General features: G+C 38.7%; 1 protein-coding gene across 3 annotated transcripts in view; it reads right to left on the reverse strand.

Moving 5' to 3' along the window:
- Positions 1 to 13,517: 13,517 nt before the first annotated feature.
- The window catches only part of LOC149226102 (uncharacterized), an 87,872-nt gene continuing 75,203 nt past the window's right edge, over positions 13,518 to 26,186 (reverse strand). For 2 of the 3 annotated variants that reach the window (XM_089377409.1, XM_089377410.1), the window contains exon 6: positions 13,518 to 14,256. In XM_089377409.1, the coding sequence (XP_089233535.1) occupies positions 13,975 to 14,256 (282 nt within the window). In that variant the 3' untranslated portion in view covers positions 13,518 to 13,974. The remainder of the gene's footprint in view (positions 14,257 to 26,186) is intronic. The other variant, XM_089377411.1, reaches the window with a different exon arrangement.

Here is a 26,186-nt window from a genome sequence, read left to right on the forward strand (position 1 = left end):
GTACAATTTTTTCGTTCACTTTTTTGTTGTTTGCAATGCTCTTAAAGCGCTTTGACAATGGAATCTACACAACATAAAAGAAAGTCATTAATAAATATGTTTTCCTAGTTGATGACTATACAATTTTAAAAATTAATATTATGAATGCTTACCTCTTTCTGCCCTTCACATTTATCCATTTTTTATTTAAGAGAAGCACATGTACTACAAAACTCCATCCTTGTCTTCTTATGAATATGAACATTGTTTAATTTTATCTTCCATATCTTCACAAAATATTGATATGTAATAAATCAACCATTTCCTTCAACACCTTTTGCATATTTTTTGTATAAGTTGTAGATTTCTCGTCTTGAGAAATTATCTGGAATATGTATTGTCTCTCTATTTGGCATACACTCTCTATGCTTTGAAAATAAGTCTTTCATCCATGACATTGAAGTATTTGATAATGACCCAAATTGTCGTTTATGACGTACTTCTGAAAAAAATGTGGGATCCTTTTCCAAATTTTCTTGGATTTTTGACAGACGAAAATTACCCATTGAATTAAACATTTTGAAAGCCTTTCTACAGATAAATAAAGACTCCATATGATAATCATAACTTGACAATATAGATTGCATGCACCCCACTAAATATAAATTTTGCATGATTTTATCCATTGACAAATATTATCTCGTGTGAAGTCAAGGGAATTATCATTGGACGAAATGTGTGAGGAATTTCAAAAGTAAGTTTGTTGAATTACTTTTACTTATTTCTAGATTATATTTTTTTTTAAATATAACATATTGTTGTTAGTAGTATTTGTTATACATATCATTATATTAATTTTTTACTTTATCTATTCAGTCACAAGGTTTAAATGAAAATACAAGAACAAATGGTTAAATTGTTGAATGAAGATAGTTGGGATGATGTTATATGCAACTACCTAGATTCAAGTTCTACATCAACACTAAAACATCTGTATCTTGCATTTAAAAAGGTATGTTGATTTATACATTCATTTTTATTCGTCTATATACTATTTTTATTTTATAACTTATACATATATTTGTTTATTTTATTAAAGATGAAGAAGGATGCAAATTAAACACCAGATAGTTTCAGAAGCTTTATTGAAGAAATTAAGATCGAAAAACTAAGAAAGAAACGTCTTAGTACTGTTGAACTTGATCCAACTCTTACTCATTTCATTTGGAATGGGCTTGAAACTATTCAATATCAAATAATACAAGGTGATTGTGAAGACATTGCTAAACTCATACCTAAAAGGGATTATTCCCTCGTTATTGCAGATATCCCCATGGTTTCACTATCCCAAATATTGGTTGTGATAGTGACCCTTATACTTATCAAACTCTTAGTAAAGTGGTTGCGAGATTTGTAGAAGTCATGTCATCACCATTATAGAGATTTGTGACATTTCATTCAGACACACAATTGGCAATGTCATTGACAAGCTTCAAGGGGCAAACAAACTCAAGGATGCAGTATACATGGTAAGACGTTGAAATTGTATGTTTGATTAATGTTAAAAAATTCATTTATGTACAATTTAATTGAACTTTTACTATTTCATGTTACAGGCAAAAGTCAAATCTTATTAACTGTGAAGATCAACCAATTATAAGTGATTGTAAGTTCATCCATATTGAAAGTTGGACAAAAAATGATAGCTCTAAGTCTATGTTTCTTAATCGGATAGATGGAAAGAGTCATAGCCAAGTACTAGTTTATGATGTTGTTGTAAAAAAACTAACGTATGAAGATAAAGAAGGGGAAGGGGAGATAGTTAACATTTATCAAAAACCACAATCATGGATTAACTATCTTATAGACTTGTGTTCAAATAAAGGAGATTGGGTTTTGGATTTATTCTCAAGCCCAGGTAAGTTTTATTATATAGAATTGAATTTCAATATCTTCTTTCTTAATTTATATGTCATTATACTAATTTACTTCATTATTTCTTTTGTGCTTGATAATTAGGTACAACACTAGCATGTTGCCTACAAAAAGGAAGAAATTGCATTGCCATTGAAAAAGACCCAGTACAGTGCAAATTTATTCAGCAAAGAATTAATGCTCTTTAATTTCTTCTAGATGCAATGCAAGAAATTGGGTTGAGGAAAGAGAATATTTTTTTTTTTACAAGAACGGTTATAGTGTTTCATTATCTGGTTGGAAAATGGCCACATATTCGGTTATAAAATGGGGAGCAATTTCCAGCATGCCTTTCTACCAAGAGGGGATTGGCTTTTGCTCTTATCCACTTCCTCTTTTTACAATTTCCAAAATGTTCTTTTGATGTCGATTGTCCTAAATGAAAGATACAGACAAACTGATTTAAAAGAAAACAGTAAAACATTTCTTTTCACGGAATAGGAGCCCACAGAGATTCCTTGTTTCTGAGAATAGTTCCAGCGTCTAAGTGGACTACAATGTTTGCTTGGGTGTCTGATTCTTTATTATTTGTTCTCAGAACATGAAAATATGTCAAGTATAGGGATTTTGAAATGATTTTAATTCTGGTAAGTAGCCTTGCTAGGTGTAGATCAGTTGGGTTGGAGTTGGTCACCATAGCTCTTATGATTACTTGGGAGTCTCCAAGAATATTAGCTTCCCGTATTCCCAGCTCCTTGAGGAAGATTACGCCTTGCAAGAGGGCTAGCGCCTCGGCCTGCATGCTAGATGTGTGGCCTAGACCCCAGGCAAAATTATGAGAAGAAGTGCTGCCCGGCATAATAATATGTCCCCCTGCCCCGGCCTTCCCTGGATTCCCTTTAGCTACGCCATCAAAGAATAGAGATGGAATTAAATGTTTGGACAGCCATTTCTGAAAGTCAATCTCGTTTTTCCTGATTTGCCAAGCTTCAGGAGCTAGAGGTGAGCTTCTTGCTTTATGGAAGCTGAGCTTAAGGGCAGTACCCAGCGCTCTGTCTTACTGACTAAGATTTGAATCGTCACCTATGCCTTCCAGCCACTCGTTTAATTGGAATTTCACTGAATTGGCTACTATTCTATGATCCTGGTCTTTGTTGCGGAATATCCTCCTGTTCCTTTCTAACCAAACCTGCCAAGTGGTAAATTTTGGCAAAGCACTCCATGCTGATTTGATCTTTTTGTTTTTTGGTTGAATACCTGGGTATCTGGCCATCCAACCTGCGAACAACTCTTGAACTGAGGTGGGAAAATTGAGATCGAAGTTCCAAGTATCCAGCAGCTCCTTCCAGACAGCGATTGTGTAATTGCATTCAATCATAATATGGAGGGTTGTTTCAGAATTTTCCTTGCAGAGAATACATCTGGACGGTCCATTAAATCCTCTCTTTTGAAGTCTGTCCTCAGTAAGGATTTTTTGATGGCAGAGGATCCAGCAAAAATGGTCAATTTTTGGAATAGATGGGAAGTTCCATATCCCTGCCCAGGGAGCAGGATTGGGAGGAACGTGGGGGCGCTCTAAGAACTTGTAGTATCCCTGCTTGACAGTGTAACCTGAACGACTTTTCCCCAGCCTCTCGCGTCCCTCCTGTTTGGGTGAATAGGGGCCAGCCCGTGTAGATGGGCTCTGAACGCTGCCCATTCATTTTGCAGTTCGATGGGCACCGATAATTGACTCCAACCCGTCCAAGAGTCCTCTATCCACAGCGAGATGTCCCACAGAGTGTGGACGTGAGCTGTGTCCAACCAGTTTCTTAGCGCTGCAAAATCTTCGGCTTCTTCCAGAGGAGATCAATCCATAATCTTGTCATTCCATAGTTGTATTCTCTTTCCGTTTCTAGGTATCCAATGAGCGTGATTGTTTATCATCAGCGTGATTCTATTGATGACGCTGCTGAAGTGCGTTCTGGGCGAATTTTTTGGGTGATCTAAGCACCTGAGCCTTGAACCTCTAAAGTACTTCCTCCATAATGCAGTCTGAGCCTAGTTTGGTTTAGGAGCGATTATTTTCCATACTAATTTGGCTCCCATAGCGAGATTTTGAGCCTTCAGGTCTTTGAGGTTCAGCCCTCCTTCAAGATATGGCTTTGTAACTGTCTCCCAACTGATTAGAGAGAATCTCTTGTCATTTTGCTTACCTCCTTTCCAGAAAAAATGCCTGATTAATTCTTCCATCTTCTTTATAATTCTCGCAGGAGCTAAGAGGACAGCAAATTTGAAGATCGGAAAATTGCTGAGAACTGCCTTGATGAGCACTGTTTTATCGGCGATGTTGAGCCAAGAGGATCCCCAGGCTTGCATCTTTGCTTTGAATTTGTCTATGAGAGGAGCCCAGTCTTTGCTTGATGCCCTCTTATTGAAGATTGGCAGCCCAAGATATTTGAAAGAGGACCAAATAGTGGAGGCTGCAAATCCCAGGCATCTAGCTATGGAATTTGCAGTGGAAGCAGGGATATTCCAACAAAATATCTGACATTTCCCCTTGTTTAGCTCACTGCCTGAGGTCTTACAGAAGTCATCCAAAACTGCTTTGAAGTTGATAGTTGATTGAGGAGTTGCAGCTCCCAGAAGAAGGGTATCGTCCGCAAAGAGGGCGTGGTTGATCCGCTTCACCCCTCTTGCAATGCACAGCCCGATGATAGCATGATCTTGCTGCTTTTTATTCAAATAGAAACTAAGAACAAAAGCCTGAAGGACGAAAAGAAGGGGTGAAAGAGGGCACCCCTGCCTCAGTCCTCTAGAGGCTTTGAAAAATTCAGCGGCCCTTCCATTCACCAGTGGAGCAATCCAAGGCTCCGAAATACAGGCTTTTATCCACTTTATAAATCCTTGCCCGAATCCCATTTTAAACATTACATCAAACAAAAACCTATGACTAACACGATCAAAGGCATTGGCTAGATCTAGTTTGATGACCATACCTTTTTCCTTTCGATGTTGGCTGGAATGGATTGCCTCCTGGACCAGCACGAAATTATCCACTAGTTGCCTGCCTTTGATCAATCCCCCTTGGTTGTCCGGGATGATTTTGGGGAGGAATATTTTCAGCCTGTTTGCTATCACTTTGGTGATCACTTTGTACCCAATATTGCATAGGGAAATTGGACGAAATCTGCTGAAGGTGTTTGCCCCTTTTTCCTTAGGGATGAGGGCGAGAAATGTCGAATTTGTGCAGCCTCCAATCTTCTGACAGTCTTGTGATTTCTGAATCATTTTGAAGAATTCCTTCTCGATTATTTGCCAACAAGTTTGTAAGAATCTTGGTGTGAAACCGTCCGGGCCCGGGGCTTTATCCGGATCCATGGCGAATAGAGCCTCCTTGGTTTCTTTGAGCATGATTTTGCTTTCTAGAATCTGATTTATTTTGGAGGTGATGAGCTTAGGGACGGCATCTAGAAGGCTGTTATTTTGGTCTGCTCTGATATCATCCCTGTACAGCTTCTCAAAATGCTCTAAGGCTGCCTTTTTTATGTTTGCAAAGTCCCTTAGGACACTGTTGTCTTCTTTTATTTCTATGATGGAGTTCCGACCTTTTCTAGCTTGAGCTTGTTTGTGGAAAAAGGAGGAATTCCTGTCTCCAGCTTTAAGCCAAAGACTTCTAGATTTGAGCCACCAGTACTCTTCTTCAGCCAGGCATACTTTGTGGAAGTTTCGCTGAAGTTTGGCCTCCTTGTCCAGATCTTCTTTTGAAATTTCGGCTGTTTCAAATTGAAGATGTTGCCTTTCCAGTTCTAATTGAATTTTTTTCCTTTCCTCAGCTGGATTGGGCAAGGTCTTGGCCCAATTTTTTAGCATGGCTTTCACTCTTCTGAACTTTTCCTCCCACACAAAGAAGGCAGAACCCTTGACTAGGTTTTTCCAACAGTCTCTGACCTTATCCATGAAGTCCGCCTCCCTGATCCAGAGAGAGCTGAATCTGAATGGGATAGGCCCTAGATCTTTAGAGGTCAGCAATTCCAAACTGATAGGCTTGTGGTCTGATGTACTGTTGTGCAGGATGCGCGATCTAGCTTCTAATACAATGAGTAGGAAGGAACTTTGCACCAAGAAACGGTCCAGTCTTGCAGCTATGTGCCCTGGTCCAGCCCTTTTGTTTGACCACGTATACTTGCCGGTGGTTGGCTTGATATCAATCAGATCCCAATCCTGCATGAGATCCTCTACTGTTTCTCTTGCCGGGTCTCTGACAATACTGCCTCCTCTCTTTTCTGATGACAGGAGGGTGAGGTTGAAATCTCCTGCAATGATGATGTTCTCCAAATCTTCCGAATCTGCCAGGTTTTTGATGGAGTCCCAGCATAGCTTCTTTTCACCTGCATTATTAGGAGCATATACATTGACAAGACTAATAATTTCTTTAGATTCTAGGTGTTGCAACTTTAACAATATCCAATGAGTATTCAGGGACTTAGAGATGAGGGAGAACTTATTTGGATTCCAGAGTGACCCAAGTCCTCTTGAAGCTCCCCGGGCCGAGGTTGCATGCGCTCCGTCTTTTTTCCAAAACTTTCTACTTGCTTGGAGGAAGGCTGATTCCTCCATTTTAGTCTCCTGGATGAGTAGGATGTCCGGTGTTTCCTGCCTTATCAGGCTTCTCATCGCCTCTTCCTTGGCTTTGGATCCCATTCCCCTGCAATTCCAAGAGACTATCTTCATTATTTACTTTTGTTGTGGAGAGCTCCTTTGGAACCCTGGTTTTGCGTCTTCTTCATCTTCGGAGTTTTTGCTAGGAGTTTCTCTAGCGTAGGCTCGCTGCCCTGGAGCTTGCCTTTGTATGTTTCTTGCTCCCTTTTTTCTTTCGTTGACATTCGGCCTCTTGTAGATCTTCTGGGGGTGGACTGCGATTCTCCTATTTCCCCTTCTTCCTCCGATTCCTCGGATTCTTGTGTTTCATCCTCGTCTTCTGACATCTTGCCTTTGGATCTCTCTGGTTCACTTTTAGATTTAGGTGGGGAGACTTCTTTCGGGGTTTCTGTCTCCTGGGTCATTATGGTTTCTGATCCAAGGATCTCAAATCTGTTCCCTTGACTTCCCATGGGCGGCTGTTGAGCATGGCCCGATTGGGGGGCTCTGGTGTTAGCATTTGCGGGCTTCCTGAAGGAAGTTCTGGATCTCTTCGCCTGGTTCCATCCTTCCTCCTTCCCTTTTTCTTCAACCCCTTTGGACGGGAAATCTCTAGCGAAATGACCGTAGACTTGACACTTCCGACATTTGAACAGTAGCTGCTCATAGTCCAACTTCTGTATATGTGTCCACGGACCCACCCTTATTTTGATAGCTTCTGGAAGACCGACCTCCAGATCCACCTCCACGCAAATTCTGGCGCAGTCACACTGATCTCTATTGCTGCCCTGTCTATAAATTTCCCAAGGGTGTTTCCGATGTGTTTCAGGGAATCCCAATTCCAGCAATGGACCGGAAGGTTGGGGGGTCTTACCCATACTGGGACTGCTGAAGAAACATCCATTGCCGGGTCGAAATCAGGCATCCATTTGTTCAGGTACAACCCTTGAGGTCCCATGAAGTAGGGTCCATTTCTGAAAATAAGGTCCTTGTCCTCTTTTTCTGAGAATTCAAAGAGGAAGTATCCTCTTCCGAGGAAGTAAGATGTTACCTTGCCCTTGATCAGCGGAGCCCAGTTTCTGGAGACCCAGTTCTCTGTTGATTTCGGTGAGGGCCAGAGACCTATAAACTAACCCACCAGGGCACGTTCCGAAAATGAAAGAGCTACTTGGATCGGACCTTCAGGGGGAAGAGCGATCTCAGGGATGTCTTCGAGCATTTTAACGAACATAGCGGCTTCCACAACTTTCTTCTTGGGAAGAGATGCCAACAAGGATCTGAAGGCCTCAACCGCAGAGGATGGAGGAGGGGAGGAAGATCCCGGGGGGGATCCGGATCCTCCATGGAGACCCAGCTCTAACCCTAGGGGCCGCAGCTGGAAGCTAGGGAAATCGGCGGGCGATCTCTGGACGATCGCAGCTGGAAGCTAGGGAAATCGGCGGGCGATCTCTGGACGACCGCAGCCAAGAGGGCCTCTCGGCGGACCCAGTCGCAGCTGCCGAAGGATGAAGGAGCGGACGAGGCCGCAGGGATCAGATCCGCAAGGTGCAGACCTCGTAGAGCAGGGCCAAGCACGCAGCAGCTCAGGCGATCAATTCGAGGAAAGAGAATATTAATGAATCACGTGTGGAAAAAAATGCAAAGGAATCTCAACCACCATTAGATGGTATGATTGAAAAGGCATACATTGGGAGATTCACAAACATCAAAGATCCATCAGAAGAAAAAAAATGAGCAAACTGAAGCAGAAAATATTGTGGAAGAAGACAATGATGAAACTCTAGAGGATGAAGAGTTTGGATTACGTGATATTATTGATTAAATTTAAGTTATGCTTGGAAATAAAGCTCATTTTTTGTAACTATTAATTAGTTATACTTGTAATGTTTTGACTTTGACATTTTATTACAAGAATAAGTATTCAGTTAATATTGTTATATGTTCAATATTTGTATTATGTGATTTTTGCTTTAATTTTTATGTGAATCGTTTTTTTGAAAAAAATTGTGATTATTATTATATTTTGACATGAAATTCGAAAAAACAAAAACAACAACAACAACAATTATTTAACCATTTTTTGTTATATTTTTCCTATAAAAATTGTAATTTTGACATGTCATTTCTAGCAAAAAATTATCAAAATGTGTAATTTTTTTGTTATATTTATATTCAAAATATTTATTTTTATGTTGATTGTTAAAAATTATTGTTTTTTCAAAGACAATTATTTGATGTGCATTGAAAAATTAATTAATGATATTAAATATGTAGAATATTAAAACTTTAAAATACTGACCTTTTTCTTTAACTATGCAAAAAAATAAAGACCTCACTACAAAAAAAAAAAAAAAAAAAAAAAAAAAAAATTAAAAGAAAATCAAGAAAATATGAAGAAGAATACTACTTCAAAAAATTGTTAAATTTAGAAAATAATTATTCACATTTAATACAATAGAAAATTTAAAGTCAAAAAATAAGCCTTTTAAAAAAAGGGTCTGATGCAGAATCAACACTTTTTAAAATTAGCATGCAAATCGCTAACATAAAATAAAAATAAAATTTAAAATAAAAATTTAAAATAATAATAATAATGATGAAGTATCAAAATCTATGCTAAAAAAAATATATGTATTCTGCATCAGCACTTTTCAAAATCTATTGATTTTTTTGCTAGCTCAAAAAAACGAGTAATCGTATCAGTTCTCGTTTCAAAGTTTACGTTGTTCTAGATAAACACTTTTAAAAAACTTAACATCTAGCAAGCCCGCAACCATGCTCTACTTTTTAAACTACTATAAATAGTAGTAATTGAGATGGCCAAACCACTCATACAACAATCTACTCGCCTCGTCTGAATGAATGAGAAGAAAAGTAGAAGGAACCTTGGGAACAAATTTTAATAAGAGGTACATCCTTTACTAGTGATCAACATTACCAATAGCAATTGTAACGTCATTTGTCATCTCACTATTGACCATAGAATCAAGTGTGAACTTAACAGGTATGTGTGAACCACAATGATTGATATGGTAGATGGATAAGGGATTGGTTGACAATGAAGGCACACAAAGAATATTTTAGAATGTCTTTTAATCCACATCAATAAATACTCTCCCACAAACGTCAACAAGTGTACTATCCCCCATTAAGATATCTAGCATAATACAAGGCTCCAAATATGAAAAGTGACCTTTAGATGAAGCCATGTGGCATGATGCACCGAAGTCAAATACCCATGAAAAAGGTTGAGATGCAACAACTACAAGTAATAGAGTTTAGACCTTTCTTTTCCCTTTGCTTTCATGTGCCTCTGAAGATACTGTACATGCAAACTTTTCTTAACAAAATCAAGCACCTCAATATTATTCTTAAGAAGTTGAATAAGATGATCAATTACTTCTTCATTCACTTGTATTCATCTTGATTGAGCTTATTGCAATAGGCACACTTGACCCTTTGATTCTTAGGTTTTTCGCCCTTCAAATGAGAGGCCTTAGAAGCATATTTGGATTTTTACTTCCTTCTACTCATGGTGTTTTTAAGCTATGTCTCTCTAGTTGTCTTGGTTGTTATTCAATGTTTTTGAAGACTTAGTGTCCTCATTCACAGTAAGGGATACGATTTTGAATGCTTTAGAAGACACCATTTCACCAGCTTATATTTCTCTAGCTAATGTACCACCATCAAGGGATGACATCTTGCAATCACTTATAAGAGCATTCTTGGTGGCACGAATGTGGAAACAAACACAGACTAATTAGGACCAATTTTTTTTCATTCCAAATGATATGGAGGAAGTTAATTATGCTTTTGTCATTGTTAAAAAACATTCATGAAAATATACAAAAATTAGATGAACGTGAGATGTCTTTCTCATTCATATAATACACATCAATACAATTCCGTTGACCCTTGGTTTTCTATCTTCCAGAGGTCTCTTGGACTTCTCATGATTGTTGGCCTTCACATGAGGTTTTTTTTCTTCCATTCAAGTGAATAAGGCAAGTTTACATAACCCAAGAGGATTATGTTTCCAACATACCCCCTCGCCCTTCCCCCCAACCAAAAGGGTTGTATGTAAGCCCAAGAAGAGAATTGAAATACAAAAGAGTATGGAAACCAATGTGCTCTTTGAAATGGTGGTTTAAGGAAGACCATAAACCAAATGATGTAGCAGAAGATGAAGTCTTCTATTTCTAGTGGTTTAAGGCTGACCACCAACTTTGGAACTTGGCTCGAAGCAATTCCTAGAACAATTCTAAATTTGGCTAGAAGTTGAAGTCTTCAGCAAATGGAAGTGTTCCCCGATAATGGTTTAAAAATGACCACAAACTAATGATATGGGTAGAAAAAAAAAAGTGTTCTATCGGAGGTGGTTTAAGGTAGGCCACCAAACAAATCATGTTCATCTAACAAGTCTATCTCTGGCTACAGTTATGACTTGCACTTCCTAACTCTAGCTCTAGGTTCTAGCAGCGAACTCTGGTTCAGGTTGTGGCTCAGGCTCACTTGATATATCTTCGAAGCTAGTAGTTGACCAACAATACCCCTGTCAAATAAAAGATGAGAAGATGAAGATAATTCCACTGCAAGACGTGTCAATCATCAAAAATGAACTTGGAAGTATGATCGATATATCTTCTTAGATGTTGAAGGCCATTACCAAGAAGCCATCCTTCTAAAGTGAAACTTCGAAACAAGCACATAAGAATTCAAAAACGCTCCCACATAACATGTCATTCTCCTCCGCTGGTTTGCAGATATAGATGCGTGATTTCAATGTTCACCCTTCAATGTTAACCGTGACAATATTTATGCTTTGTCATCCACTCCTCGACATTCTTTGACGCCAGCTATCTATGAAATATCTCATGTAGTAACTCCAAAACTACATTGTAATGGTTGTTGCGCTAATAACTCATGTTATTCAATCTTTGAATATCTTACTCCAAAAAAAAGAAAAATGTGATTTTGTGATTCCCAAACCATCCTAACTTAACCAGCTCTACATCAACTTTAAGCCACCCAGAGTCTAAGAGGCACAAGGCAGAGCTTAACCGCCATCTATTTAGGCCAATTTCCGCCACATGACACCCATTGTTGGCCTTGAAAATAGCTTCGACTAACCAAATTTTTGTTATTTATTTAGGCCAATGTCTGCCACATGACACGCATTGTTGGCCTCGGAAATAGCTCTGAATAACCAAATTATTGTGTTTATGTTGATTAAGTAGCAGAAGGGATTGCAACATTATTGAGAGGCTTTGAAGCCAAGGATGCTCTATGTTGGTCTACATATGAAGCAAGTAAAAACAGACCTGAATATTGGAGATTGTGCACGAGATGGAGATGTTGTGAATTCATATGAGAAACTTTCCCTGAAACAATGTGCCACTAACATAGAGGCATGAGACAGCTCGGGAGTGGAGTGAACTCGTTCAGAGGTAGAGAGAGATCCGGACGATGCAAAGAAGAGTTAGCTTCCCAACTTTGACGGGTTCCAAACGAGTGGAGTTGAGGGAACGTTAATTTAAGTAGCGCAGATCTAAAACATAGCAGGACTAAGCAGGTGGTATAGGAGTTACACTGTGCAACGCAGAAAATCTAGCATCCAAACTGCACTTTGATAATATTGTTAGGAAACGCTCATGATAAGCTTGAGATGACATATTAATACAATTTATCATAACGCAATTTCGTTGAACTCGATTTTCATCTAGTCTTTTGGACTTCTCATTATTGTTGACGTACACTTCCAAGAAGTCGAAGTCTCATGCTTGTTGATGCTTCATTCACTTACAATGAGCCAATAATCATACAAGTTTTTCCAACAATCGTTATGCCCAATGAATCATTTTTGTATTACTTTGATTATCATTATGGTTCTTCACAAACTTTTACAGAGTCTTCTTGGTCAACACCTAACAATGTTCAATGACATTTATTCGTTATGGAGATGAATTTGTTATAAGCTCTTCATTATCTGCAAAAATTAAGCCTCTATTTTACTTTCAACTCGTAAATGAAGCAATCAATAAATGGTGTGGTTCATTCTATCGAGCATCACACTGGTCAATTTCAAAAAGTTAAACCAAAAATACAATTACATATTTAATTTTGAAACGTGTACATATAAATATGATTGTCAATAATATGATTAACTATTTATTATTTTTTATCCACAACCTTTGGGAATTGATCATATCTAAATGATCAAAAGAGATCAGAGATTATGTCATTAGGGTCAGCATCATCCATGTCTTGACTCTCTAGTATAAGTATAATACTAGTGTAGGAGATCTTAGTATGTCATTTTTCTCGAGTTGATTTAAATAAGAATGTAGTTCTTACTACATGTATAACTATTTTAACCATAAAATAGAAATATTATATAATAAGGATGGCCTATAACTTGAAAAGAGAGGGAAACTAGTGAATTATAGGATACCTGCTTATTTTTGCCTGTCTATCTAGATGGGTTGTTTCTCTTTGGTCTCCAAATTTTAGTTTAGTTTTTGCTCCATGTATTCATACGGATAGTTTTTCTTTGGCTTCAAAAATTTAATTTTTGCCTTGTGTAAAGTTGGCATTTTTTTAATTCTCATAATGCTAAGCATATTACAGTGGGTAAAAAGCTACTATTTAGATCAACTATCATGCTCAACTCATTTTGACAATTTCAAAAATACGCGATGGAATCACGTTTTATATAATAGCACCAGAATTCATGATAAGGCTTCTCAAAATTGATTAACATATTGCTTAATAATATCAAATAGCATAAACCACCTACGCAGTCAGTGCCGGTCTTTTCTTTATGGAGAAATTGCAATGAATTTTTCCACTCACCATGTATGCTCTTGTGACTTCACAAATATCATCAAATAGTTACGTGCCTTTAGCAATAACATGATTGTAATTATATGACGAAAAAAATGTGAACATGTGAAGCAAAAAAAGATTAACTTTACTATGCGATCAATAATGCATCAGGGCTGAGGTTTGCACAAATAAATCGAAACCTAGTTCATAAAGTAGCAGTTATAAAAGTATTTTCTAAGTACATGCCCCTGGTTTTTATACATGCTTCTTAACAGAGACAAAGCTTTACATTCAGCCTAGAAGTTGAAACATATTTTGGTAGTGTTACAGGAAAGAAAGAAAATATTAATGTGGAAAGAAATCCCATGATAGGGATATGCCACTACATTACAGTAAGATAGCTTGCAATGAAGGACATCACATAGATAACAACCACGAGGAAGAGAGAGCCCACTAAGATTGCAATTAGAGACATCACAAAAGTAACAACCAGACATCAGAGAGGGCCCACAATGCATACCACTGAATTTTAAACTGTCATAACTCAACCTAGACACAGCCGATGGGCAAAAGCAATCCCCAAATTGGAACATAGGTCAGATACAACTATAACAGTTCTGCCCACCAGTTTCAGTATTACCATTGTCTCCTGGCCTTCCTCCTTTGGTAATTCCTACCACAAGAAATATTCCCCATTCCTGGAAACTCTGAAAAACAATCAGCGATATCAAAATCACCACTTGATTGCATCCACACAAAAAACTCCTCCAACAGAAAATCATCTAGGCCCGTATCCATGCTGTCATGGCCACTGCCTTTAGGTCTCCAGCTGCTCTCATATGCAGTTTTCTTCCCCCTAACAGAACTATTTTCGTGAAAAGTGGCCTTCTGAGTGTTTGGCGGCCTATTCATACCCTGCTGAAAAAGGGAAATAACAATATATTGAGGTCAGCAAATAAACTTCTTAATATCTTTTGCTTATAATTTATGCCACAAGAACAAATAGAGAAAAGCAATTTGTATATTTTTCAGTTTATCCAGAATCCCAAGCAACAAATTACATTGCTTCCTGTCTCCATTTAAGTATAATCAATGCATGATTAAGAAGATGAAACAAATTTAATGGCTAAGGAACAATGTGAAAGAAATTGTTAGTTGAGGGTAAAAGCAAAATTCACACAAGCAACCTCAGGTGTGTATTAAAAGGCTACAGTAGACATTTTCAACACAAGTTGCAGTTATTCTATGAAGTTTTGAGACTTCCTTCTGATAGAAACACACAAAACCCACCCGACTCTTTTAGCTCAGCAAGTCCAACCTTACAACACCAAGGAAACAACCAAATTCAAAATAATGATGCAGTATCAGTTTAAAGAGGAACATAGGTATCCTACCTAAGCATGCCTAACTCAAAGTACGTCTTCTAAGACACTTGGATTATTTAGTTTACCCATAAGTTCCTAGATAATTCACCTTTACGACACTAAGGAAACAGCCAACTTTAAAATAATGATGCAATATCAGTTTAAAGAGGAACATGGGTACCTTTCCTATGCATGCCTAGCTCAAAGTGTATCTTCTAAGACACTTGGGTTATTTAATTTATCCATAAGTTGCTGGATAATTCACCTTGTTGGACTTCAATGCTCCAACATATTACTATAGACTCTACAATCTTGAAGTGAATTCCAATAACAATCCACTTCATTGCAATTCAGAAGTCCATGCAATTGTGTAATGCATTCAAACAGTTGCTTTAAAAATATGCTTCTCACATATTCCTCAAACTATGTAGATTGAAATGTGTGGCTTTGCTTTTTTCGATTTGAATATGGTAGTTGGATAGATAAATAGGTATTTAATATCCTCAGGCCAATGCTGGTGTGATTTTGCAAAGCTTTTCATATTTATGATGTCAGCAATAAAGATATCATTGATTCTTCATCAAAAAAATTTGATGGACTCTGTTTGGAACATAGGCCCTACCTATGAACAAATTTTCCCATTGATTTTGTCCCATGCATACTTCCAACAGCAAAAGTAATTTTTGAAGCTTGTCAATGTCTTCCGGAGGAGCATGATTCTCTTGGATGTCCAGTCACCTACACCAGAAGCCTTGGCTTGATATTTTACAGACATTCTTCAGGGGCAAACCAAGCATCGTGGATATTTTAATAGGCAACGACAACATATATACTGAGAATAGAGCTCTGGAAGTCTCAGTCTTTCGGGTTGATTGGTAATGTCATCAAGCCATTTTATGCCACAAAGAAGATATCATTAAGCTCCTGACAGTGAAATGAAGGCCTTCACAATCAATTTTTGTATTTGAGCTCTGAAAAACCTTAACTAAGTTGTCTATTCTTGTCTTTGATACCGACGTGAATTTTGTTGCTGATTATTTTTTCACAAATCCTTTAAATTCTAAATGAAAATAATTTTGAATCTGCACCCTGTTATCCAATAAAATGGGTAACCCCATAGGAGAATTATTTTCTATTACATTGGACAGCCAGCAGCCCCTTCCAGCCACCATTAGCTGAAGATGTGTCATATATCTCCGCCACTTGTATCAGCCATTTGCTTCTCACCCATCCGGAATGAGCACATGGACGAAGGTGGGCTGCCATTCAAAAGGTACTTTGGTAATTTTGCAATCAAGTGCTTATACTTGTTTGTTTGGGCATTTAGTATGGATTATGGGGTGTTCTGGAAGGTTGACAAACTTTAACCGTAATCTTGTTCTCTCACCTTACTTGGGGGTGTTAACCTTTGATGCTAGTCCAATGGGACCTCCCCTAAGGCCTTGAGGGTATAGGAGGGGCACTACCTAGAAATCGTGATTGAGATAGTGTAGTTCCATTTTTCCCGTATACCATACTTAACACTTTCCATCTCACATTATAAGCCTGTATTTCACCTCCATTCTTGGGGTGCAACTTGTTATTGGTTCTTTGGGATTTGGCACTCATATGTCCACATACCTAGGTAAGGCCCTGAAACTTTGCCCTAGGAGGTTGATGAAGCTAAAAGAAACTGAAAGAGCATATCACGGCCACAACTAAATGAAGAAAGTAAAATCAAAATGCAAAAGATTGTCAGGGACATAAAGATTAGCACGTGGGCAAAAGCCTAGCATGAGCTCTACCTCACTCATACAGCCATCAACCAGTTCCTAAGCACATCTTGCTTCATTACATCAAAAGAAGGAACCCTTGCATGTCCCAACCCTGATGAGTGATAAACTGACCCAACTTAAAGGGGTAATAAATCTGCTACATCATGCAAAACAAGCTCTAACCCTTGAGCTATAAACAATAATACAAGGAAAAATCAAGAAGAAGTAAAAAGCACACAATACAGGTGGAAAACACAGGCTGACCTAGTAACTCATGCATCCACGAATGCTCCCTCCTCACATCTATACACTCAGGATGTGGACACCCCCATCAACTGGTCCCTTTGACCATGGCACTTGGCCATGAAGTCTTCTCCCCTCCATTACCATCATTACTATTCACTAATACCTATCAATTGAAGGATGGGCCAAGGAAATGTTACTTCCCCTTAGGGGCTAGAAGCACCTAATAGGGTTGACCTTTAGCCACCCCTACCAAGGAAGAAAACATCTTTGCAAGATCAAGGCCCTGATTTTGGAAGGGGATCCTCATTTGAAGTATTAAATTACCTTAACATTCAAGTTCAATTCACTTAGATGCATTATTGATCTTGGTCTCTAATGACTAGTTGCTTTCGCTAGAATCCATGTTGTTCTTGTCAAGTGGTCCAACAACTCAGGTCTTTGGCACCTACTCCACAAGTACCCAAGCCCTCCAAAGAAGTATATTGGCAAAAACAGGTGAAGCATTGAGACTCTTGGGCCTTCTACTAGCATCATTGGACGATACATGTCCTATAGCACCTCTTGGACCTAGGACATTGGTTGACTTTGACCAAGATTTGAGGATTCTTCAAGATGACACCACTGGACCCAGCATGCCCCTGGATGGCCTTGACACAACTTAATGGATTGCAGCTGATTCAGAGCCTAGATGAGGATGGTCTCACATTGAAAAACTAGGGAGGGCTTGTTGCACCTAAGAACCCCCTCGCATTGGAGCAGAGGAGGCTGTATTTAGTAGTTGGAGACCCATGGAGACCAATTAGAGGCACCCAAGTTGGATATTCCACAAGAGGTAATGAGGTAAATTTGAGGGCCAACCTCAAATCATGGATTTCACATGAATCTAAATCATCTTGGATGGCTCATCACCGTTGGACATGGCATTTTGTTAATTTTAGGATAACAATGGTATGTTCAATGCTTAGAGCAATTTTACCTCAATTTCTTTATTAGCCTAATATCAATATCCAGTTTAGCAATCACATCAACATGATAGTAAAATGCAAATAGAACATAAAAAATTAACAATAGAAGACTAGCCAAGACAAGAGGACACAAGATATGGCACCAGCGAGGGACAAACCCCAATGTTGGGGAACCCTTGATCAATTCTTCTTATAATTCTTCAAAAATTCAGCAGAGAGAGAATACAATGTATAATATTCACTTGTTCAATTACAGTGAAAATCTAATTAGTCATACAGCAAAAACAGAAAGCCCTAACCAGAAAGTCAACATTGGTCAACAAGGCAGAATTCTTCCTCAATTCATCTCAGTCAAACCCAGTCAACTTTGGCCTCCAACAGCAAGTCTAATCAACCCAAAAACAGTCCGAAAAAGTCCAGCCAAACCTGGTCAACAAAGGTCAATGATGCAACCAGCCCTAGCATAGTCAACGCTGGTCAAAAAGGAGTCAAAGCTACCTCGAATTTGAACTGCAGCCTGCTCAAACAGAAATCCTCCACCCAAAACCGCACCAAAACAGATCAACGCAAGTCAAAATAACCTCTGTAATTTCGGTCAACTCTGGTCAACGGCTGAAATAAAAAACCATTCCTTTCCTTCACACGTGTGGAGAGCATCCTCTGAATTTTGTACCCAATCAATGAAGGAGAGAGAAGATGTGAGTGAGTGAAGTGTCCAAAATGAGGAGGAGGCATCATGTATTTATATGCAAACGTTGAGGATGAATAGACGTGACTGTTGGGCTTCTAAGCCTACATGAGTTTGTTGGCCAACCTTGACAATTTGTCCATAATAAAAATAAATTCATAGTTCCATTTGCACATGTCAGAATGGGATGATCTTTAGATCAATCCTACACCTCTCAGAGAGAGGAATCCAAGAAAAATATGAGTTGCCTCATATGAGCTGTCCAATGTGAATTTTGGCCCTAGTTGCCAAAATTAACACATTTGGAGAACTCACATTAGATGACGCCAACCCTAGAGAGCTTTCGTCTCACACGTGTGGGCTAATTAGGGCATATTTTCATAAAGCTAATGAGTTGCCTTGCAACCCAAGTACATTTTAGCATTGTAACCCAAGTACATTTTAGAATCAAACTTGTTTTAGGGGCTTTTGTAGGCTAATAATTAGTCCTAATCCTCATATAAATTGAGGATAGATTCATTTGTATTAGATCATCATCACTTGTGACTATTTCGGCCCTCTTGGAGAATTTTGGCCTTCTTGATTTCTTGTGGAGATGTGACTCTATGGTGTACTTTGCTATTTGGAGCTATTTCTTTGGTCTTGGAGATGTTACTTTAGAACAATAAAGGCTTGCACATGCATTCTATCTCGTAAGTGTGTCTTGAATTTGATAAATTTTATTCTTGTGTCTAAGGTATGAAATGATTTGTTATCTAGGGTTTCTATTGTGCTAGTTATTGTTAAAAATCAATATACAAAATCTAAACGATAACATTGTATGCATTACTCACTAGTAGAATGTGAATGGCAATCCCCTTGGTGTATCTTTAAACTAGCTCTCCCAAGTGATTTTGCTCCCTCACAAAAGTAATAGTTAGGGTTTTGAAAGCTAGGGCTTCATTATTCCCTTACTCCTTACCAAGACTTAGCATATTTTTCACTCCCATAGACTCCATCATCCCAAGGACTAGGCATTGGCCTTGTCACTTTGTTGATCACCTACAAAATTCACCATAAATCTGATTTTCTCTCCCCTAATCTAGTTTTAGACCCCTTAAGGTCAAGTTGCTAGCTAGGGCTAAGGCACAAAATTGGCTAGGGTTGAAGTCGCTTACTAGTGGAAGAATTCAACATTGAGAAGAGTGTTGGTTTCCTCAAAATCAATCCCATTCTCATGGCTAATCCATCCATTTGAAAGAAAATTCATTTTACCCTAGGTTTATCTTACCCTAGATAAACCCTAGTTTTTCCCTAGGCTTCAACTTGGGGCTTGTTAAAGGCTTCTTGTTCCATTGGTTGTTGATATTCATTGTTTGGAAGCCTTTTCTTGGCCTTGTGACTCTAGGTTAATCCATTAGGCTTGTTATTTATCAAGCCCTAGATCATTTGTGCCCTAAATAGGCTACATTGGAGGATGTGAATTGCCACATCTTGCTTGTTGAGCCTTGTCCTTAAGAAGAGTTGTCCTCTATAAGCGTATCTTGTCACCTTATCCCCTGGACTTAGCATATCTCTCATAGGTGACCTACTACAAGGAAGCCTCCCTAGTGGTGAAAATCCACAAAAGAGCAGAAGGTACTGGTTGTGGTGACAGTAAGCCACACCTCGTATTGTTTTCCATTGGTCTAGCTCTTGTCTTGTAAGCTACCCTCACAAGACCTGCCAGATTTTGAGGCAACACACCCTAAAGTGCAAAGCAAGCTATCACAGACTACAGTACATGAAAATCCAAAAGGAGCTAAAGGCCAAAATTTTGTATAGTGGCTATTTTTAAAGTGATAATTTTTTCTTAATAGTTAACACTTTCAGATTCTACAGGTACTCTAAAATCAGAATAACTGTGTAGTACTCTCAGGAGCGTGTTGTGCATATAGGAATATTTTCTCTGCAAACAACCGTGTAAAATATTGGACAAACACACAGATTCTTCACGGCACTCCATCTGAGTAAATGACCGTTTTCATTAGTTCAGGATTGTTATAAATTGCATAGTTTGCTATTTTGCAAAATTGACTCCTTGGCTTTTGTCACCTATATAACTACCTAGTCTAACCCATTGTTTTACAACCCGGCCGAGTCAACTCCGAAACGGCCGTTTCGAACCGAGCCATTACCAAAATCTCTGACCCGGCCAGCAACCCGGCTCGGTTGACCGAGTCATAGTTGACTCGGTCAACCCGGCCGGGTCATGTATTGACTCGGCCGAGTCAATGAAACTACAGCTGGGCAGCGTAAAACATGAAATTTATTCATTTTTTTGTGATTTTATTGATTTTTTTGTGATTTTTGAGACAATATTTCAGGATTATGAGAGTTGAGACATAAGATCTTGATAAATTACACCTCAGATTTGAAAGAAGCTTAAAGTCTGTACATAAAATGTTTGTATTACCACCAATGTTATATTGAGGGCAATAAGAACCACTACAATTACATATTGAAATTCAGATCCTCATTATTCCTTAAGGTGATTTGATTACTCGTTTTCTAATTGCCTCCCTTTAAGAAATGAGTGGATACTATCAATGCCTGTGACTCTGTTCACTGCTTGGCTCAGCATGATGACAGTGAAGTGTATTTCTTGCCTATTTGACTCATATTTCAATAGTGAGCACTAGGAAAAGTCTGTTTGAAACTTTTATCTATATGTCACCTCAAGAGATTGGAATTCTTTTATCGTTCAATAAATTTTGGTAAATATCGAAGGAACCATTTCAATTACATGCTGCACTCAAATACTGCCTTGATGCATCTTTCCATGCACTCTGCAACAAATGATATTGATGCAATTTGGATTAGAATTCCAAAGTTCAGGGAGACACTGACAAAGAACTGAAGTTTATCTTTATAGTTTATAGTTCACACCCATTTATTGGAGACCAAGGCCTGATTACACTATCAAGATATTAATGAAGACTAAAAGTATCAGTCCTCTTCCTCTTAACTTCATCGACAATTCATATATACAATTATATTAATTTCCTAATGACTCATCCCCTTCCTGCTTGCTGCTTGCCCAGCACCAGAATAATTGTCCATCCCCATCAATATTTAAAATTATGTTTTTTTATAAAAAAAATAAATATTTAATGTATTTTTTACAACGACCGAGTCATTGAAATCGAGCCGGCCGAGTCATTACCGAGTCGGAGTCGGAGTCGGAGTCGGAGTCGGCCGAGTCGGAGTCCGAGTCCGAGTTGTAAAACATTGGTCTAACCACACTTTATATCACCTGTATGCCTCATGTTTACACATATGCAGTTTAGTTAAAAAGGAAACAATAATCAGACCCTTAATACCAAACCAATTTATTTGTCTAGTTGGCTTCTTAAACCATTATTTTATGAAATGTCACAAATGGTCCACAGTTTTCTTCAGTGGGCTAAATATCTTCACAATATTCGCTTGCGGGTTTATAAAAATCACTACATTTTTTTGCTGCAGGTCAACAACTGAATATTTCTGCAGATTTGTAGTTCCTTGTTACAGATCAGATCTCTGTAGGAATGCTTTCTTCCTACAGGTCTGTGACTTTGTGCAAATTATACAAAGTTCATTTTTTATGACCTTGTAGAAATCTTAGCTTGGCAATGAAAACTTATCAATGGAGAAATCTGTCCACAGATCACACCTCATTATTTGCAGAGTCCTGGTCCCCAACATGCTTCTATTGTTGTCAAATAGACCAGAAAAATGTATTTTTATTTGCTCTTCTGTGAACCATTGGCCTACTTTTGGGTATTTTATTGCTTTATCCATTTTACATAGCTTCATGGTTCTCTGTCAAGTAATTACTCTTTCGATTTGACGATTATATCCTCACTCATAGCTTCTGCTCATCAGATATGAATTCATCTAACAGCAATATATTTGCTGCACATAATTCATCTTTGACCAATATCAATGGCTTGTACAGTTTAAGGTTGTGGACATTCTACACTAAATGTATCCGCAAAAAACTAAATAAATATATAACAAAAAGCCATTACCATGGACTTGTTCAAGCATATATGACCATAGTAAATGGGTTTCAACTCTCAACTTCTGATTTTACCCCAAGAATCATTGTTTAACGAGCATCCTCCTCCTTTGTATCCAATGTGATCTCTGCATCTGCTGGTGTGGAGGATAACCCCTCAAGAGTATCACTATCATCAAAAGTGGCAGGCTCTAGCACTAACTCATTAATATCCAAGTTGGCCAATGCCAACTCAACACTGTTGTCCAAACCCATATCATCAGGAAACACATCCCACATCTTTGTCTTTCCCTTCAACCATTCCTCCCTTTGCCAGTGAATAAGACAAAGCTTGGTGTGCACACTGCACATACACCATTGTCTCTGCCCCGTATTGCTCAAGCTTGCTCTTCTTCAAACTATACAGATTCCCATATGTGCTCCAATTCATATTGCAACAAGAGGATGAAATAAGCTGAGAGAGTAGCCTCATGGCAAACTAATGTAGAGGAGGGCATGTTGCCCCGTGAGTTTCCCACCAAGCATAGGGATTCTTAGCCCCCTATCTCTAATCACATCATACCCTGCAAATCTCCTAGTGCCAATGGAAAAGTCTGCAAAGGCATCCTCCACCTTATCAAGAGATGCTCTATCCTGAAATATCTATCTCAATGCATCCTTCCTCCCTTGTGAAATCTCACCTCCATGTGAGGAGGGAATTTGCGTGAAGGTCCACCATTGTGCCACTCATTGTTGTAGTATTTTGGATTCAACGAGTGAGCCAAGCAATGAAAAGGTGTGAAATTATTGTCCCGCCTGCTAACAAGAATATATTGTATGGTGGTGAAGAAGGCCTGTGTTGATGTCTCATACTCGGAGCACTCATTCTTAAAAATAATGGTCCTCATGGACTCAATTACGGAATCCCATCCCTCATGGGTTGGTTTGTATCGACAAATTGTAACAAAGCAATGATGGGGTCCATGATCTTAATAGTAAGATCTACGCTCTCACCAAGCACCATCTAACATTGTATCCTTGACTTTTTTTAGGTTGTTTGATCTGTCTTTCTCCAAAAAGATGAAAAATCTGAAATAACCATGGCCCCAAGAGCAATCTTGACCTCCCTCAACCTCTTCAACATGATGAATGCAGAGGCAAAACATGTATCTGCAATCTTCAACAATGATACATGTGAGTACTCTTTATAGATTGTGAGGGCATTAGTATGATTTTGTACAAAGTTGTGAATATGTCGTGCATTCTCAATAAGATTTCCAATCCATGGCACATTAGAAGCAACAGACTTAAGTGCTAAATTCAAGGAATGGACAATGCAAGGTGTCCACAACATTTGTGCATATTCAGCTTCCACAATCATGCCAAAATCCTTGCAAATAGGTGCATTGTCTGTAATGATTTGCACACAAGAATCAATACCTACATCTTCAATAACTTTAATGAACAACTCACCCATATATTGTTCATCCTTGTATTTTCGAGGAGCATCCACTACTATCAAGAAAATTGGTCCATTCAAGGAAGACACAATGAAGTTGATAAGTGGATGGCGTGTTGCACATGTCTAACGATTAGAAACAATACTAACCCCGAATGTTGGCCATGTTGATTTAATAGGCTCAAGCATTTTATCCACCTCCTTCTTTGCCTTAAAAAACAATGTGGTTCTAAGCTTCAGGAAGCACATACCCCGATGGAGCCCCTTGAGCTAGAGATCAACGCATCTCAATATAGTTAACTTACAATGAGTTTTCAAGTATAGTTGACCTAAGGGAAGCCACCAATCAAAGAAACCTGGGGCTAGAAATGATGTTGGAGCTAGGGCTTGGGGTTTCTCCAAATCTAGCCACGGGAATTCGTTCAAACATGGAGGACAAATGGAGGAGACCCCAATGCAGTGGTAGACCAACTCGCTCTTCAAATGGACCAGCTTAATGCATTTCACATTAGGCCCTAGAAGACCTTCTAGGTTAGGACAGAAAAGTAAGAGAAAGAGAGAAATGAAGAAAAAGGGTGTGATCAACTAGGATAAGGACCAGTGCCTAGTCAATTGGGAGAAATAGAGTCAAAAATAATCATGATGTATGAATTTCATTGTTTCAAGGAGTCTTATGCAGCTTTTCGCTAACCCTAATGTGGTAGCTACCCAGCAACAAGGAATTTATACTTCATCTAGCAAGAGATGATGGAGTTTCAAGGTTGCACAAATTAGACCAACCACTGGGAAGATTCATTCACATTCTCAAATGAATAATGCATGCAATAACACAATAATCTAGTGCTTTAAAGGATTGTGCATCCCATTAGGGCACAATATTAAGATTACCACAATGCATTCCATACATTAGACATGCAGCAACTATGAAATAGCACCAAAATTGCACTTACAAGAGAAAGCGAGTATATCCATCCATCACAATTGCATGAAAGAAGTTCCAAGACAAGAATAGCGAAATCCAAACATCAAAATGCATCAAAAAGCTCCAACTCCATCCATCAATTGCAGGTCTGAAATCTTTTACGAGAGATAATCCAAATCCCAAATGATGATGAGTTACAAATGAGGCCCATCTTCTATTTATATGAGCTTTTAGGGATTTGATTTAGTCTAATTAGCCTAATAAGCCCCTCGAAACAAATTTAATGTGCAAAATAAAAATCCAATTGGTGACAAGCCCACCAAATAGCTCAAAAGTACTCAACAATACCTCCTAATGAGGCCAAAATGATAGAATAATGGTGCAAAAGGGTCGTTGGAAGGCCAAGATAAGTCTTCCATGTGCCAAGATGAAGAGGAGCGCTTTCAAAATGATGACCAAAGGGGTTGGCCCCTTGGTTTCCAAGCAAAACATCTATGGTGCTCCCAAGTGGTTGTGGGGGACAGTGAATGGTCTCATGGGTCTCCAACTATATCAAACATGTCGATACTCCATAAATGAGGGCTAGAATGATTATAGAAGCCCTCCCATGTCTCCCCAGATGAGACAAAACCCCATCTTGGCCCTGGATCAACTACTAATTTTTTGGTGCAAGTATGTGGTCAGCTGAGCAATGTGGTCCAAGTGCATCATCATCTCTGTATGACTGGGGCATAAACAAGTAATAGGTGGTGCTAAAGAATCCCATGGTGTGGCAATCAATGCTCTGATGTGGTGGAGGCCCATGGCTCTCAACACTCACCCTACAAGTGCCATCATGACCCTCTGGAGGGAATGGATCATGTATAGAAAGGCCAAAACCCATGATGAAGACCAACATGCAATCTTGTATAAGATCCAATGTGTCTCCTCACCCTCCAGCACAACAATTCATTAGTGCAATTGAGTAAATAATCTTGCAAACTGAGGGAAAAAGTGGACACTTCATACTGGCATGCCCTTCCAAATGGGATTTAGAAGGTACAGGTGTTTCCTTGCTCAACATGAGAGGTTAATAAAGGACCCTATTAGGTGGTTTCAACCTCTAAGGGAGCAACAGGTCCATGGTACATCTGTCAAATGGTAGGTGTCCTGTGAAATAATGGTGGAACGGAGTGGGGTAGCAGGGACGATTCCAAGCCACATGCCATGGTACAAGGGTAGTTATAATGAGGGAAACCCACACATGGTTGTATGGATGTAGGAGGAAACAATCGTAATACATGAGTTACCCCAGCCTTTGTTTTTCCACCCTTCTTCATATGCTTTTTGTCTTTTATTGATATTTCTTTCTTTTAATTGCTCCGGGCTCCAGGGAATGAGAGCATGATGTGTATGATATAGCAATGACTACCCCTTAAGGTTGGGCAGTTCATCGCCGACTAGGGATTGG

Source organism: Pinus tabuliformis, chromosome J (genome assembly GCF_031772625.1).
Source record: "Pinus tabuliformis cultivar Carrire ecotype Pingquan chromosome J, CPIR1, whole genome shotgun sequence".
Lineage (NCBI taxonomy): Eukaryota > Viridiplantae > Streptophyta > Pinopsida > Pinales > Pinaceae > Pinus > Pinus tabuliformis.